This window comes from Cynara cardunculus, unplaced genomic scaffold (assembly GCF_001531365.2).
Source record: "Cynara cardunculus var. scolymus isolate 2C unplaced genomic scaffold, CcrdV1 Un_Scaffold_6891, whole genome shotgun sequence".
Classification (NCBI taxonomy): Eukaryota; Viridiplantae; Streptophyta; class Magnoliopsida; order Asterales; family Asteraceae; genus Cynara; species Cynara cardunculus.
The window spans coordinates 4491-20322 of record NW_020203222.1 but is presented as its reverse complement, the minus strand read 5'-3'; the positions used below and the strand labels follow the sequence as shown (position 1 = coordinate 20322).

The following is a 15832-nucleotide window of genomic DNA, read 5'->3' as shown; positions in this document are numbered from 1 at the left end:
AATTTGATGCAAAGATCAAGGGGGAGTAACTTCAGTGTTGACAAAAGACTCAAAAGAAGCGCGACTGAAGATAATTACAAACAGATTATTTGTGTGCTACAACGACTGAGAGATGTTGAATGTGAAGATCATCTTTACAAAGTTTACTGAAGACTTGTTTTTTGAAGATCCTTTGAAGATCACATCTTGTACAGTGTTTCTGAAGATCGTTTTTGAATCTGTTCTACATTGTCAAAAGAGAAGATCACCGTGATTCTACATTCAAGGGGGAGAATGCTAGAAGATCTATCTCAACAGTTGATTGATTGATGACTACAAGTTGAAGATTTCTTTTGAAGATGACATTTTGTGCTTAATGTTTCAAAGTTCAAACAAGGACTCAAAGCGCAGAATTTTCTTTCAAGTCTGAATACAAAGGGGGACAATGTTAGGATTGAAAATCAGTATTAATTGTATTCGTCTTGAAAGTTAAATATAGTCTATAATTGTAAAAGTCAACGTGTATGACTTTTCTTATAGGAGTTTGACTTTGACTTGTCTTTAATAGTTTAACCATATAAATAGTAGGTGGTCTTTGTAATTGTTTAAGGGAGGGCTTATTTGTAAATAATATACGTAAAGAGAGGTTTGACCAGAATTGTAAAGTTTGACCTTTCCTCTCAATATTCATAATATTGTTCTTGATGTTCTTACAAGATAAATCCAGATCTGCCATGTTTGTGAAGTATAATGAAGATTGATCAGTGAATTTAGGGACTCACAAGAAGACATAGATGCAAAAGACATACAATGAAAGACAAAATTACAAGACATAATTTCATAACTAATCTAGGTCGCTAAAGTCGATGTAGCCAGGTACTTCTTCTCCAATCTCCTTTTGACATAGAAATTCTCTTCTGATCTTGCGGTTTATCATTTCACACATATAATAAATGTCCAACCAATATCTAATAGAGGAAAGATGTTCCATAGGAGAAAGATTTAGCTCAGACACTATTTGGAAGCTGTGTTCGCCTTCATAGTCATGGAAAATAAATCTTAACTCAGGCTTTAGGTGCACAATGTTGGGTATGTAAGGACCCTTCGCTGGCAAGGAAAGGTTCAGCATTGAGATGTCTAGCTTCTTCGAATCCTTCAGGACTTCATCGAAAGAGAACTTTGTTTTATGTTTATTCCTCAGGGTTGGTCCGTCATTATGACTTGAAGGTCTTATTCTTCCACCTTTCTTCAGTGACGACTTTGTAGGTACAACGACGTATTTTGACATCTTCTTGATCAGCTCGCTGATGATGTCTTCAATTATTAGCTTGTGCCTTGACTTTGAGTGCTGAATGGCTTGGCGGATCTCCAACCATTCAATGTAGCCGTACTGACCTAGGTAGGAAGGATACTCCGTGACAGCTTCAAGGTTGTCTCTGGTGATGAGTATTAAGACTATAACTCCACCATCTTTCAGCCGTCCTTTAATTGTGATGTTTGAAATAGGCGAGGACTAATTCTCTTGTTCCTTCGATCCATTTTCTGTCTCGGTCGACCAGCTTCATCGCCTTTTCATGTTCAGCTTCTGCACTGGAAAATAACTTAGCCTGGGCCTTGACAGCATTTACCATCTTTTTAGACTTTTTCTTTGGAAGAACTTGAGCAGCAAGAGACTTGGCCAGCTTTATGCTGTCCTCAGTCTGTTGTCGTTGAAGATTGAGTTCTTCCTCAGCCTTGAGTGCCTTGAGTCTTTCAGCTTCAGATAGGAAGTCAAACTTACCACAACAACGAAGAGGGATTTTTTCCTGTAGTTTGGTCGAGCGACTCCTTCAACTGAGACATCTACTGGTCGCTAGGAACGCTGAAGGTTGGGTTTTTAGATACCCTTTCCCCTAGCCGACCGCAGGTAGTTGATGGGATAGAAGATAGTTGAAAGAAAGAGGTAACGATAGCAAACCTGGAAGATTCAATACTTAGAGGCACAATAGGTTTGAAAAGTACCTTGAGATGTCATTCTTCACCAACACCTTTGTCTTTCAATTTGGTGTTCTGGTTCTTCTCGGAAGTCTTCTTTTTTTCTTTCTCTTTCTCCCCTAGGATGCAGAATCCTTGTGGGAGACTCCTTTCACGGCACTGGCGGGTTTCTGGTACTGAATAGTGAAGTCGTCATCATTGTCGTCTTCATTATCATCACCATTGAGATCATTTCCAGCATCAGGAAGGGTAGGAGAACCATCGTTGTCTTCATCGCCACCATCTTCATCATCATCTTCCTTATCACCAGCATTAGCTATAGAGGTGATAGGAAGGTCTTCGTCACGAGCTTTAGCATCAGCTCTGACGACTTCATCAACGAGCTCAGCTTTACGAACTTTATGGGAGGTGATGGTTTCATCAACAACCTCAATTTCATTAGCTTTGGCTCTATAAGCTTCAACTTCAGTTTCAGTTGTGGGTACGGCAGCAGTAGTAGCATCTAACTATGTCTCCCCGTCTTTGTCATCAGCATGATAAGAGAAGAAGTTATCAAGAGTCCTTGTTAAGATGTCCACCATCTCTTCAAACTTGGTCAGTTCTCTGGCTTGAAGAAGACTGCATTCAAGAGTTTGATCCAGCTAGAGGCAATCCATCGCTGTGAACGAGGGTGTAGGAGCTAGTACTGGACGTTAGAGGAGTCCCAGTATTTGCTGCATCAACTCACCATGCCTGGTAAGCGGAGCATTCGCTTCATCGGCCTTACTGTTTAGAGTAGAGATGGCCTCAGTGTTGGTCCGTACGACTGCTTGCACCATAGAAAGCTGTTCTTTGATGTCTTGAACTTCAGCTTTGACAGCTGAGAGGTCAGCAAAAACTTCATACTCATCTGATATTATTTCTTCATGCGATCAGCGAACCGAAAACATAAAGAGGGATTAGTGGAACCAAAAATAATATCATCGACATAAATTTGGACTATAATGATATGACCTTTAACTTTCCTAAGAAATAAGGTCTGGTCAATATTTCCACGGACAAATTTCTATGATATGAGAAATGAGGAGAGGGTATCATACCAGGCATGGGGAGCCTGTTTTAACCCGTTAAGAGCTTTATCCAAATGACAGACATGGTTTGGATACTTAGGGTCAAGAAACCCTGGAACTTCCTCTTGGAGTTTTCCATTTTGAAAAGCACTCTTTACATCCATTTGGTAGACTTTGAAGTCTCTATGGGTAGCAAAGGCTAGGAAGAGTCGAATTGCTTCGAGTCTAGCAACTGGTGCGAAGGTTTTGTCATAATCGATTCCTTCATTTTATCTATAACCCTGAGCAACAAGACGAGCCTTGTTATGGGTTACCACACCTTGTTCATCTAACTTGTTGCGATAAACCCATTTGGTGCCTATCACAATTTTGTCAAATGGACGTGGGACAAGGTACCAGACTTTGTTCCTATCAAACTCAATGAGCTCCTCATGCGTGGCAATGACCCAGCTAGAGTCTGAGATAGCATCATTGGTTTTCTTGGGTTCAACTAGAGAAAGGAAGTTGACAAAGAGATAGATATTACCTAGACCACGTCGTGTATGAATACCTGCACTTAGATCACAAAGAATTTGATGAGTAGGATGGCTTTTGTCCATTGCTGAGCTAGTAGAGGATTGTCATCTAAGCATTGATGTTCAAAAACAGAAGATGAGGCTTCAGTTGTAGATTCTTCAGCAATTGGTAGAATTGCTAAAGGAGCCTCAGATTCAGCAACTGATAGAGGTTCAAATGTTAAAGGCATTTCATTCACTGATTGGTCAGTGTTTGAAGTAGAGGGAGGAATGCAATTAATGGGCACTACAACGATCTCTAAAGGAGATTCACTTCAGTTATTAGTGGCAACTGGAATGATAAGTGGATCATCATCAGCTTCTAGAGTATCAACATTGGGTTGATTGTTGAAGGAAGCTTCAGGTTGTCCAACATGAGAGAACATCTTGTTTTCTAATTCTTTGTCATTATTACTGATGGGTTTAGAATTAGCTGATTGGGATTCATCAAAGGTGACATGAATAGTTTCTTCTATGGTTTGTCGACGTTTGTTGAATACTCTGAAGGCTTTGGATACTGAAGAATATCCAAGAAAGATTCCTTCACCAACTTTGGGATCAAACTTTCCAAGTTGATCACGGTTGTTGAGGATAAAAAACGTGCAACAAAAAATATGAAGAAAGCTGAGAGAAGGATTTCTGCTATGCAAGAGTTCGTAAGTTGTCTTCTTCAACCTCTTAACGATCAGCGACCGGTTTTGAGTGAAACAAGCAGTATGGACAGCTTCAGCCCAGAAATGAGTGGGAAGATGAGATTCGCTGAGCATTAATCAGCAACCTTAATGATTGTTTGATTTCTTTTTTCAGCGACCGCATTTGTTGAGGAGTTCTCACAGAAGAGAAGTTGTGAGAGATTCCCTTGTTCTCAAAGAAGCTATCCATAGTACTATTTTTGAATTCAGTTCCAAGGTCACTTCTGATAGATTGTACCTTAATATTGTTAAGTACTTCTATCCTTTTGATGAACGATATAATTTCTTAAGGTGGTTTACTTTTGGATATGAGAAAAAAGACCCAAGTGTACCTTGAGTACTCATCAAGAATGACAAGTGTTTATTTCTTTCCATCTATGGATTGTACATTGACTGGACCAAAGAGATCCATGTGCAATAGCTGAAGTGGAGAGGTCGCTAAAGATATTTGCTTAGACTTGAAGCTTGCTCTTGTCTGTTTTCCTTTTTCACACGCTGAGCAAAGAGATTCCTTTGCAAAGGTGTGTTGAGGAAGACCAGTGACGAGATCATTTCGAGACAACTCACTGAGTGTCTTGAAGTTGAGATGAGAAAGTCATTTGTGCCACTGCCAGTTGATATCTGACAAAGCTTTTGAGAGAAAATAGTTGTTCTCAGTAAGAGGAGAATTCATGTTGATGATATATATACATTCTTTAGACGAGAACTGGTTAGAGCAACTTTATCATCCTTGTCAAAGACGTAGCATTAATTCTAGAAAATTTCACTGTGAAATCTTTATCACACAGCTGATTGATGCTAAGAATATTGTGCTTTAGTCCTTCAACATATGCAACATGATTAAATGTGGTTGCACCATTGGTTAATACACCAAAACCTTTAGTATATCCTTTTCTGTTTCCTTCAATGGTTACAGAAGGGCCTCTTTCATCTTTGTAATCGATGAGCAGGGATTTGTCTCCAGTCATATGTCTTGAGCATCCACTATCGAGATACCAAATGCCTTTGACTTCCTGCACAAGGGAATAGTTTAAAATTGCTTTGGTACCCATTTCTATTTGGGTCCAACAGTGTCAGAGAAAACATCTACTGATAATGAAGACTCAGTGTCAGTAGAAGGGCTCACTGAACCTGAAGAAGAGGCATCAGTGGAATTAGGAACAACCTCTGACGCTGAAGGAATAGAGTCAGTACGTGTCTTCACTGAGCTTGAAGAAGAGGCTTCAGTGGTAAGAATAACAACACCTGATGCTGAGGACTTAGAGTCATTAGTTGTCTTCACTGAGCCTGAAGAAGACGCTTCAGTAGTTTTCTTCACTTTAGTCATTTTTACAACCTTAGTGGCAGATTTCGCCTTGGTAGATTTCTCAGCCTTGGCTACTTTCTTTCCCATGGCTGCGGGACTAGCCTTGGCGGCAGAAGGTTACTTGCTAGCAATATGTGTAGTTTCACCATAGTGTCTACACTTCCTATAGCAGAAACAAGCTTTAGGGCTAGGAAGTACCAAAGGAGAAGAGACGAAGGTACCAAACTTAAGCATGGACCTGTCAGTGACACTATATTCCTGATCATAAGAAAAGCCTAGCCCAGTCTTAATCTTGGGGGGAATCTGAGCGTTGATGATCTCAAAGGCTTTACACCATCCTTCAATGGTAGCCTTGAGTTTAGCAATAGCTTGCTCACGATCAGCTATAGCATGTTCACGCTCGATAGTGATGGTCTGGTTTACAATGACCTGATCTATAAGATTTTCTTCGATATTAGTCAACTCTTTGATCTTAGAATGACAAATCTTCAACTGGTCATGAAGATCAAGATTAAGCATTTCTGCTTTTGATTTGTCATTCAGGGCATTGTAAAGGTCAACCGTCAACGTATCTAATGTTGATATGCTATTAGGGATAGAAGAAGAAGAAGAGGGTTCATTCAGTGAACATACCTGAGCATGAGAGGATGATGAGGGATCACTGGAGGTTGATGTCTTAGAAGTTTTTTCCTTGACATCCTTGGCCATTAAGCAGAGATATGTCGTATTTTCCTCATCTGAGGATGATTCGTCAGCCGAATCATCCTAATCATGTTCCTCAGCGACAAGAACTTTTCCCTTTCGCTGAGAACTCTTCATCTTTTTGTACTTCTCCTTCAGCTTAATGTAGATATCGTCTTTAGATCTAAAGGAGGATGGGGTTTTTGAAGATGGCGTCGCGATCTTCTTTGACCTGCATTCACTCGTAAAGTGACCTTTGCGTTGATAGTTGTAGCAGATGGCTGAAGCCTTGTCAATAGAATCTGACTTTGGCTTGTCCTTGATGGTCAGCGAAGGAGACCTGCGGAAGTTACTCTATCTAGAAAATCTTCTAAAAGACTTGGTTAGAAGAGTCAGTGACTCATCAAAGTCTGCAAGATCAGACTCTGACAAATCCTCAGAGTTAGTGGAATCTAACTACGTTAAAGAAACAGAAGAAGCAAGAGGAATAGAAGAAGAAGATGAGACATCAGTTAAAGAACCTTCAGAGATCAAAGCTAATGGAGAGCTATTCATTTCTCTGGAATCTTTGATGCGATTCCTCTTCAGTTGACGAGACTGCTCAAGATTAAGCAGTATCCCGTAGAGAGAACTTAGAGAGAGGGAGGAATATCGTTGAACAATTTGAGACATATAGAATCAAGATTCTGGTAAACATTCCAGAAAACTTCATCAAAGTTTCAGAATTGGAATATTCCCTTCTAGCAGTCCTCAAATCAATAAGAAGACAGTTAAATCTTTGATATACTTCAGACAATGTTTCATTCTTTCCACAGACAAAGCTTTCATATTGTCTTACTAGACTAATCTTTCTCGATTCTTGTACTTGGGAAGTACCTTCATATTGAACACAAAAAGTGTCCCACATGGATTTTTAGGTCCTAAGCTTCATCACAGAATGATAGACCTTGTCAGGAAGAGATATGGCTATTATAGATCTCGCTCGAGTATCTATAGCCACCTTCTTCTTGTCTTCATCACTCCATTGATGACGAAGCTTAGGAATCTACCGTTCAAGAATCACGGAGATATAGCGTATGGAACATAAGGTCCATTCTCTATATAATGTAGGATCTCAGGATCCGCACCTTCCAAGAAAAGAGACATCCGATTTTTCCAGAGACTAAAGTTGTCTTTTATAAATCGGGGAGGTTTGGCAAGAGAGCCATTATCGTGAAAGTTTGTGTTTGTGTTTTGTAAAGCCATTTGTAAAGCAGTAAATTATCTAGAGAAAGAAGAGATAATAAAAAGCAGATAAACAACTAAACAAGACGAGAAGAAAACACTGCTCTGATACCATTTGTTGGTCCCAGCCGGGTCTACAAGAGTTTAGAGGAATAGTTTGTAGAAGGGGTGGATAATACAAACACAGGACACTTTCGTATTTAAAAATATATATTGATATAGAAGGATGAATACAGATTTTTTGCAGATTGTTTGTGGAAATAGAAAAGGTAAAAAAACCTATCTAAAACAATCTAAGATTACATACAAATATTCTTAGCAAATATAAGAAATTTTCCAAAAAGATAAAGACAGAAAGATGTTCTTCTTGGGTAAAAACTTTAGAATTTAGAGAGAAATTCTAACTTACTTGAAGATAAGTGTATGTGTTATATAGATAGTTATGTAGATCTGTATAGTGCATGAGGAGAGCACTCAGCTATTTATACCTATTGCAGTTAAATGCAAATCAGAAGGCTTAGAACAGGCATCAAGCTTTAAGAGAAAAGTTTGTCTTTTGCAACAGTGAATAGTACATTTGTCTATTTGATGAGCATACATCCTTTCGTAGAGTTTATGGACACTAGAGTCGACTAGTCGGCTCCGTGCAGTACTATACTCTTGAAAGGGTATGGCTTTATACTTTGTGTATGGAAGGACAAGACAAAAACAATCGTGCATGTCAAGCTTCATTTGATCGCTGAATGCTAGAATAACGCTAGAGGTCTCTTCAGCATTCACTGAGGCGTGTGCAGTCTTCACAGATACGTTGACCAGGTTGTAATCACTGAATACCGCTTCAGATCATGAACGCGCCAGTCACTAATCTTCAGTTTCAGTCTTCGACATTCACTAAAGGTTATTTGGTGTAAGTTTTGTCTTCTTGAAGTATCGTTGTCATTAAGGATTATCATCAAATCAATGAGAGGGAAGATCAACAAAAACTATTGTGATGAGAAATCTATTTTTGAAAGAAATACTGAGTTGAGATCAAAAAGTGAATTTAAGAACTATGAGAGTTCATGAGATAAAGTTTCTGATATGAAACTATTTTGAAGCTATTATTGGCTAAAACTACATATTTATATGTAGATTTGAGGTGGAAACAAGGGTGGCATATCAAGGAGAGGTGTACCATGGGATAAGGGTGGCATATCAAGGAAATGTGTATCATGGGATAAGGGTGGCATATTAAGGAGAGGTGTACGTTTGGATATGGGTGGCATTTGTGTATGTGGTTACTATTATAGTTCTTGTCATCACATCCGTAAGATGCGATAATTCTGAGTCAACATTTCTTTGTGACATGAAAACTTGGGAATATTGCTGTTATTGAAATGATAGCAACGATGCTATTGAGAAGGGAAAAATGGCATATAGCTGGAGGCAGTAATTGCACATGTTTTCAAATGATTTTGAGATATCATATTTTGAGTAATCCAAAGAGTGGTGATTTGAAATAAAACCCTGAGGGTCGTTGGTTATTATTTAATCAGTTTTCATTTAAGTTTAAATTTGGATGTATCTTAAAAGTTTTGGTAGTAACCAAGAACTCTGGTGATTGTTATTTCATTGTACTCTTTTATATGATTGTAGGAGTGGAGACTATAGGCTTTAATCAGTTGAGACTTGTGAGCTTTGAGCATTGTATTTCAGATGTCTGTGAGAACCTAAGTGGTTATTCTTCTTATGTGGTGAAATCGTTTTATAACTTGCAGTTTTGTTTTATTGAACTTATATTTGATTTAAAGTTATTAAATATTCAAATGTGAGTTTTAAACAGGTTTTGGTGATCTTCATCCTGTAATTGAAAAGAAAAGGGTTATCTTACTAGACCTCCTAGTTTAACCCACATTTTGTGTTTTAAAATATGCATTGCAGGTTCGGCTAGGTCCAGGTTTAATAAGGGGAAGGGGAAAATGTGAATATTTTCCTTATGTGCATATCTGCTATTTTTGAACATCATCCTATTGATTGATATATTTTGAAGATACATGCTTTTCTACATGTGATTGTACAAGAATATTTTTTTGGAATTTTTGGGTTGTAAATTCTGTAATTAAGTTTTTTGTACTAGTGGGACCTTTGTGTGTGTGTAAAATGTATTTCTTTTATATGAAGTACATGTTTATATGCAAATGTGGAAAGTTGGGATGTTACAATTCAAAGGAGTTAAAAAGCTCTCTTGTAGCAATACTCTCTAAGACTCCTTTAGAGACTACTTCCTCTCTCACAATCACTAAAGTTAAACCCATCTAACTCTGAGGACTTAACAAAGATTGATCTTTTAGAGTTTGATGAGTCACTAGCTTTTGTTACAAATTCTTTTAGAAGATTCACCAGAAAAACTAAGTTTCATAGACCTCCTACTCTAACTGTCGCTGACAAGCCAAAATCAACTCCAATTGACAATGCTTCAACGATTTACTATAACTATGAACGTAAAGGACACTTTGCAAGTGAATGCACGTCTAAAAGAGTTATGAAGTCATCTTCCACTTCATCCTCCTACAAGCCAAAAGACGACAAATATCTAAAACTGAAAGAGAAGTACAAGAAGATGAAGAACAACCAGCGTAAAGGCAAGGGACTCATCGCTGAAGAACATGATTGGGCTGATTCATCTAATGAATCATCTTCAAATTAGGAAGATACGACTTATCTCTGTCTTATGGAAAATATCAAGGAAGTCAAAGATGAACAATCTGAGACTTCATCTTCAAATGATTCTACAACCTCAACTCAAGTACAAAATCTAAATGATATTTCTATCGCTAGTACTAATAGTCTCTCTCCGTTGGTTACACTGACTATTGATCTTTATCATGCACTAAATGGCAAATCCAAAGCTGAAAAGTTAGATCTTGATTTACAAGAACAACTTGAAAAATGTCATTCAAAAATCAAAGAACTTATTAAGAGTGAAGAAAACCTTAAGGACCAGTTCATTGTAAACCAAGAAATCAGTATTGAACCAGAGCAAGCTATCACTGAGTGTGAGTAAACTACTTCTGTTTAGTTTCAGCAATCATCTCTAAGTCTCTTCAGTGATTGTTGAACATGCATTGTAAATTTCTTAGGGAACAAGTATTTCTCAAAGAAAAAACTCACATCAAAGGAACCTTCAACAATGTCGAAGAAGTAGCTGAATATAGAGACATAACAGTTCGTGATCATAAGTGGATTTACTGATAACAAGAATGTCTAAATCGAAGTATGAAATCTGATTAAGACTCAATAAACATAGAAGAATCTTTAGATATGACTCAGTAACTGCGATTAAATGAATTTTTCTCTAGAAGATTAGCTTTTGTCGTATCCTCTTGCACAAAATGACAACCCTATACCTCAAACAGAAAAGTGCACGTACAAAGTTACTTCATATTCCACGAACATGCTTACCAACTTTGTCAAGGACAACTATTCATATGCATCCAAAAGCCTGGATATTTGAAGACAATAGACAAGCTCTTCACTATAAGCTTGCCACATGCCTTGTACCCTCTGACTTGCATTAAATGCAATGAGTATAAATAGCTAAGAAGAATCCTCTTTTCAGCAAGCACCTTCTTCTCCTTCTAAACATTTTCTCTCTTGCTCTTATCTCCTTCTATGCAAATGATATGTTTCTTAGATTTTTTAGATTAGGGCTTAACTTATATTCTTTTGCAACAATTTTCAAATTTCATATTGATCTTCGACTCTCAATACACGAATTTAAAAAGTGAAAATTGTGTGTTTGTATTCACCCCACACCCTTTTTACAAACTATTACATTTAAAACTCTTGTACATTCATATGGGACCAATAGGGAAAACCCCCCTAACAAATGAAAAACTGATGAAGCACATGTGTATACAAGTAATTAAAGTTGTGTTTTGGTTTTTATACACATTCATACTGTCCGGATGAATGGTTACTGGGTGTTCCTTAGCTTTTTTCATTGTTTATGGTTTTCCCCTAAACCAGACCACACACACACACACACATATATATATATATATATATGGAAAGGTTTATTTTTGAATTGGTAAGTATATGAGAAGTAAGAAGTGATCCTAACCCTTCATCTAGTCACCATTTGCGGCTTTGACTGTGAGACACCTGATAATTTTTCACATAGGTATGCAAAGGTAGAGGGTAGTTTCATAACTTTTACAAATATACGACAAACGGGTTCATATGTGACACATTATGATTCACATATGAACTATATGTTCATATGTGAAACCTTATGATTCACATATGAACTATATGTTCATATGTGAACCTATTAATTAATTTATATATGAACTAATTAACTTGTTCACATATGAAAATTTACATGTGAACTATGTAACTGATTCATATACAAACCCATGGTTCATATGTGAATCAGTTAATTAGTTCATATGTGAATCACACAGGTTCATATGTGGATAAGTTAATTATTTCATATTTGAGTCACATGGGTTTATATGTGAATCAGTTAATTAGTTCATATATGAATCACATGAGTTCATATGTGAATCAGTTAAAATAGCTCATATGTGAATTATAGGAGTTCACATATAAACATATAGTTCATATGTGAATCACACGGGTTTAGATATGTCCCGTTTGCCGTATATTTGTAAAAGTTACGGAACAACCTCCTTTATTTTTCGTATTGCTGAAAATTTTGTGTGATAACCGGGTTCGGATTATACATCTGAGGTAATTGTTATGTGATTAATTGATTATGTGGTCACATGAATATATGATTAATTGCTATAATTGATCATATGAGTATATGCATATATAAGTGCATATATGTATGCATGATTTATATGTATGCATGGGATATTGTTGTGAGTTTATGTATACATGAAAAGGTATGAATATGTGTGGATATTATATGTGTATACATGAAGTAGTGAAGGAAAATATGCATGGATTGCATATGCACGAAATTTGATATGCATGTGTGTGCATATTTTAGATGAAGATGGGCATGTGTGCATGAGTTATTCAAATAGAAAAGAATATTATTATTTCTTTCAAAACTGCCTTCTTCTAAAGACAAGTATAAAAAGGGTGTCATTTTGAGGAGGCAAGTTTTTTTGACATTTTTGGAAAGCTTGAAAGAGAAAAGAGTAGTGTGTGAAAATCCTTGCCAAATTAGGAATCTGGGAAGTAAGATCAAGTGAAGCTATTTTCCTAAAGTGTTGTCCTCTTCTTCAAATCATTCTTGCTTAAAAGGTGAGTTTAAAAGAGTTTTTGAATCATGTTGCCTGTTTTTTTATATTGGTTTTCATGGTTTTATGAATCTGCTGGTGTTGTATTTTGAATGTATGAATATCTTATTTATGAACTGTATGGTCCGATAAGGACTTGTAATCAGACATAGTACTGTCCGGTGAGGTTCCTTACCAGCCAAGTCTTGACCAGTTTATATGTTTAAGTATTTTCACTCCATGTCCGACGAGGACTTTATCGGACATAGCTTTTCCCGATAAAGACTCTTTACCGGACATAGTGTTGTCCAGATAGTTACTCATCGTCCAAGTGTTGTTTGGATTTAATATCTGAAGACTACGTATTGAACGATTTGAAGTGGTTATCAGACAGGCCTTGTTCGGTGATGATGCTCATCGAACAAAGCATTAGTCGGTCTATTTTTTTTTTTTTTTGCAAAATTGTTGACCAGTGAGGACTATATCCGGACAATGTGTTTTTTCCATTGAGGATGTAACCGGACAGTATGTTGACCGGTGAGGGTAGTTACCGGACAAAGTTGACCGGTGAGTACGTTTACCACTTTCAAGAGTTGTCCGGATTGTAGTGTTGTCCGGATAGTAGTGTTGTCTGATGAGGAAGGGGTCATTGGCCATAGTGTTGTCCGATGAGATGAGGGGCAGTTATGGCCCAATACTTATCAAAATAAAAACTGTTGTTTTTTTTATAAAAGTTGTTTAACAGTTTCAAACTATTTGATATCGAGAAAAGGTATTTTGTATCTTTCATATGTGGTGTTTGTAAATAGAGAAAAGATATTGTTGTTTTTTTTCAAGACAGTTGTGAAGTAAAGTCTGTTTTGGAAGAAATACTGAGTTGAGATTGAAAATTGAATTTAAGAACTATATAAGTTCTTCAGATGTTCCTTTAGAACGGTTGTGACGTAAGTCTGTTCTGATATGAAACTATTTTCAAAGCCATTATTGGCAAAAACAAAAACTACAGATTTATCTATAGATTTGAGATGGAAACAAGGGTGGCATATTAAGAAGAGGTGTACCATCGGATAAGGATGACATATCAAGTTGATGTATACCATGGGATAAGGGTGGCATATCAAGGAGAGGTGTACATTTGATATAAGGGTGGCATTTGTGTGTATGGTTACTATTATAGCTCTTGTTCTCACATCCATAATATGCGATAATTCTGAGTCAACATTTCTCTGTGACATGAAGACTTAGGAATATTGCTTTTATCGAAATGATAACAACGATGTTATTAAGAAGAAGAAAATGGCTTGTAGCTGGAGGCATTATTTGTTGTGATTTCAAATGGTTTTGAATTATCATATCTGAATATTCCAAAGAGTTGTGATTTAAAATAAAACCCAGAGGGCCGTTGATTGTATTTGATCATTATTGACTTGTGAGCTTTGAGAGTTGTATTTCAGATGTTTGTGAGGACCTGAGTGGTTAACCGTTTTAGGTGTTAAGATCATTTTATAACTTGAAGTTTTGATTTAGTGAAGTTATATTTGATATTAAAATGGTTGGTTATTCAAATGTCAATTTCAAACAGGTTTTGGTGATCTTCACCTTGTAATTACAATACAAGGGTTATCTCACTACACCTTCTGGTCTAACCCTCATTTTTTGTTTCAAAATATGCATCGCAAGTTCGGCTGGGTCCAGGGACAATAAGGGGAAGGGAAAATGTAATTATTTTTCTATTGTGCTTATCTACTGTTGTGAAGATCAACCTATTGATTGATGTATTTTGAAGATACATGTTGTTATACATGTAATAGTACAAGAATTATTCTTTTGAAATTTTTGGGTTGTAATTTTTGTATATAAGATTCTTGTACTATTGGGACCTTGGTGGTGTAAATTGTATTTCTTTTATGTGAAATACATGTTATATGCAAATGTGAAAGTTTGGGGTTTTACAGATGTGGTATCAGAGCTTGAGTTTAAGGAATTTAGGTATTCAAAGCATAATGCCAAGACTTAAACTATTATTTGCATATTAAGGGGTCCTGGACATAGGTAGCACCATTGGGAATAAATATGATAGGTTAAGAGGACAGTATGTAAGGTAAATTCGAATTACAAATGTCCAATATAATTATGAATTTACATGTACATATTTGTACTTGGATATCTTATTATATTTGGGGATGTGAATACGTGATATTTAATATTGAATATCTGCATATGGCAAGTCGATCTAGAAGATCTGAAAGAATCGTCCTCCTAAATCCAGAAGATAGAGAGAATTCTCCTGATAATTCTTCGACCAATTCTTCTGCGAGTTGTGGCAGAGGAAGAACTAGGGGTAGAGGACGAGAGAGAAGTCAGGTAAGAAGCAGACCGAGTCAATCTAAAATTCACCCAGATCAAGGTAAGTCTATCTCGGGAAATATCCATCAAGATCAGGTACCACAGCCGGAATATGTAACTCGGGATGTTCTAGCTGAAGAAATGAGCAAGTTGAGGGAAAGTCCAGTACTATTATGGGATTATCGGCCAAAGTTGAAACTGAAAGAATTAAGGTAAATTCTTCAGTCCTAGCAACGAGTAGTAGAGGGGGTGACATAAAAATATTTTTAACTTCCAAACCCCCAACATTCTGCGATGAAAGTGATCCAGTGAAGACAATGTGCTGACTAAAAGAGATCAAATCTGTATTTAATACCAGCAAATGCCCGGAAGAAGACAAGGTTAGATTTGCAGTTTCTATGTTGAAATCTAATGCACTTTATTGGTGGGATATAGAATTGTTGGCTAAACCCAATATTCTACAAACAATGTGTTGGATAGAGTTTGAAAACAGATTTAAAGAGCAATTCTGTCCCAAGAAAACTATAAGGCAATTGGAGGAAGATTTTCTGAAGCTAGAACAAGGTAATAAATCCGTACCGAAATACAATGAAAAATTTATTGAACATTCCCGGTTTACATAACATTATATTTCGTCTGATCCCAAAAAAGTGGAAAGACATATTTGGGGCTTGAAACCTTCTATCAGAGAGTTTGTGATAGCAATGAGTCTTGCAACTTCTCATTTGGCTGTGGATGTTGCTGAAACTACTGAAAGGAATAAAAACAGGTAGGAAAAAGAGAAGACAGAGGA

General features: G+C 36.8%; 1 protein-coding gene across 1 annotated transcript; it reads right to left on the bottom strand.

Annotated features, from left to right (window-relative positions):
- Positions 1–2072: 2072 nt before the first annotated feature.
- On the bottom strand, positions 2073–5641 carry LOC112504786 (prothymosin alpha-A-like). Its single transcript, XM_025108738.1, has 2 exons — positions 5318–5641; positions 2073–2252 (listed from the first exon to the last, which is right to left on the bottom strand). The coding sequence occupies exons 1-2, from the start codon at positions 5639–5641 to the stop codon at positions 2073–2075; spliced, it is 504 nt and encodes a 167-aa protein (XP_024964506.1).
- Between the last annotated feature and the right edge of the window lie 10191 nt (positions 5642–15832).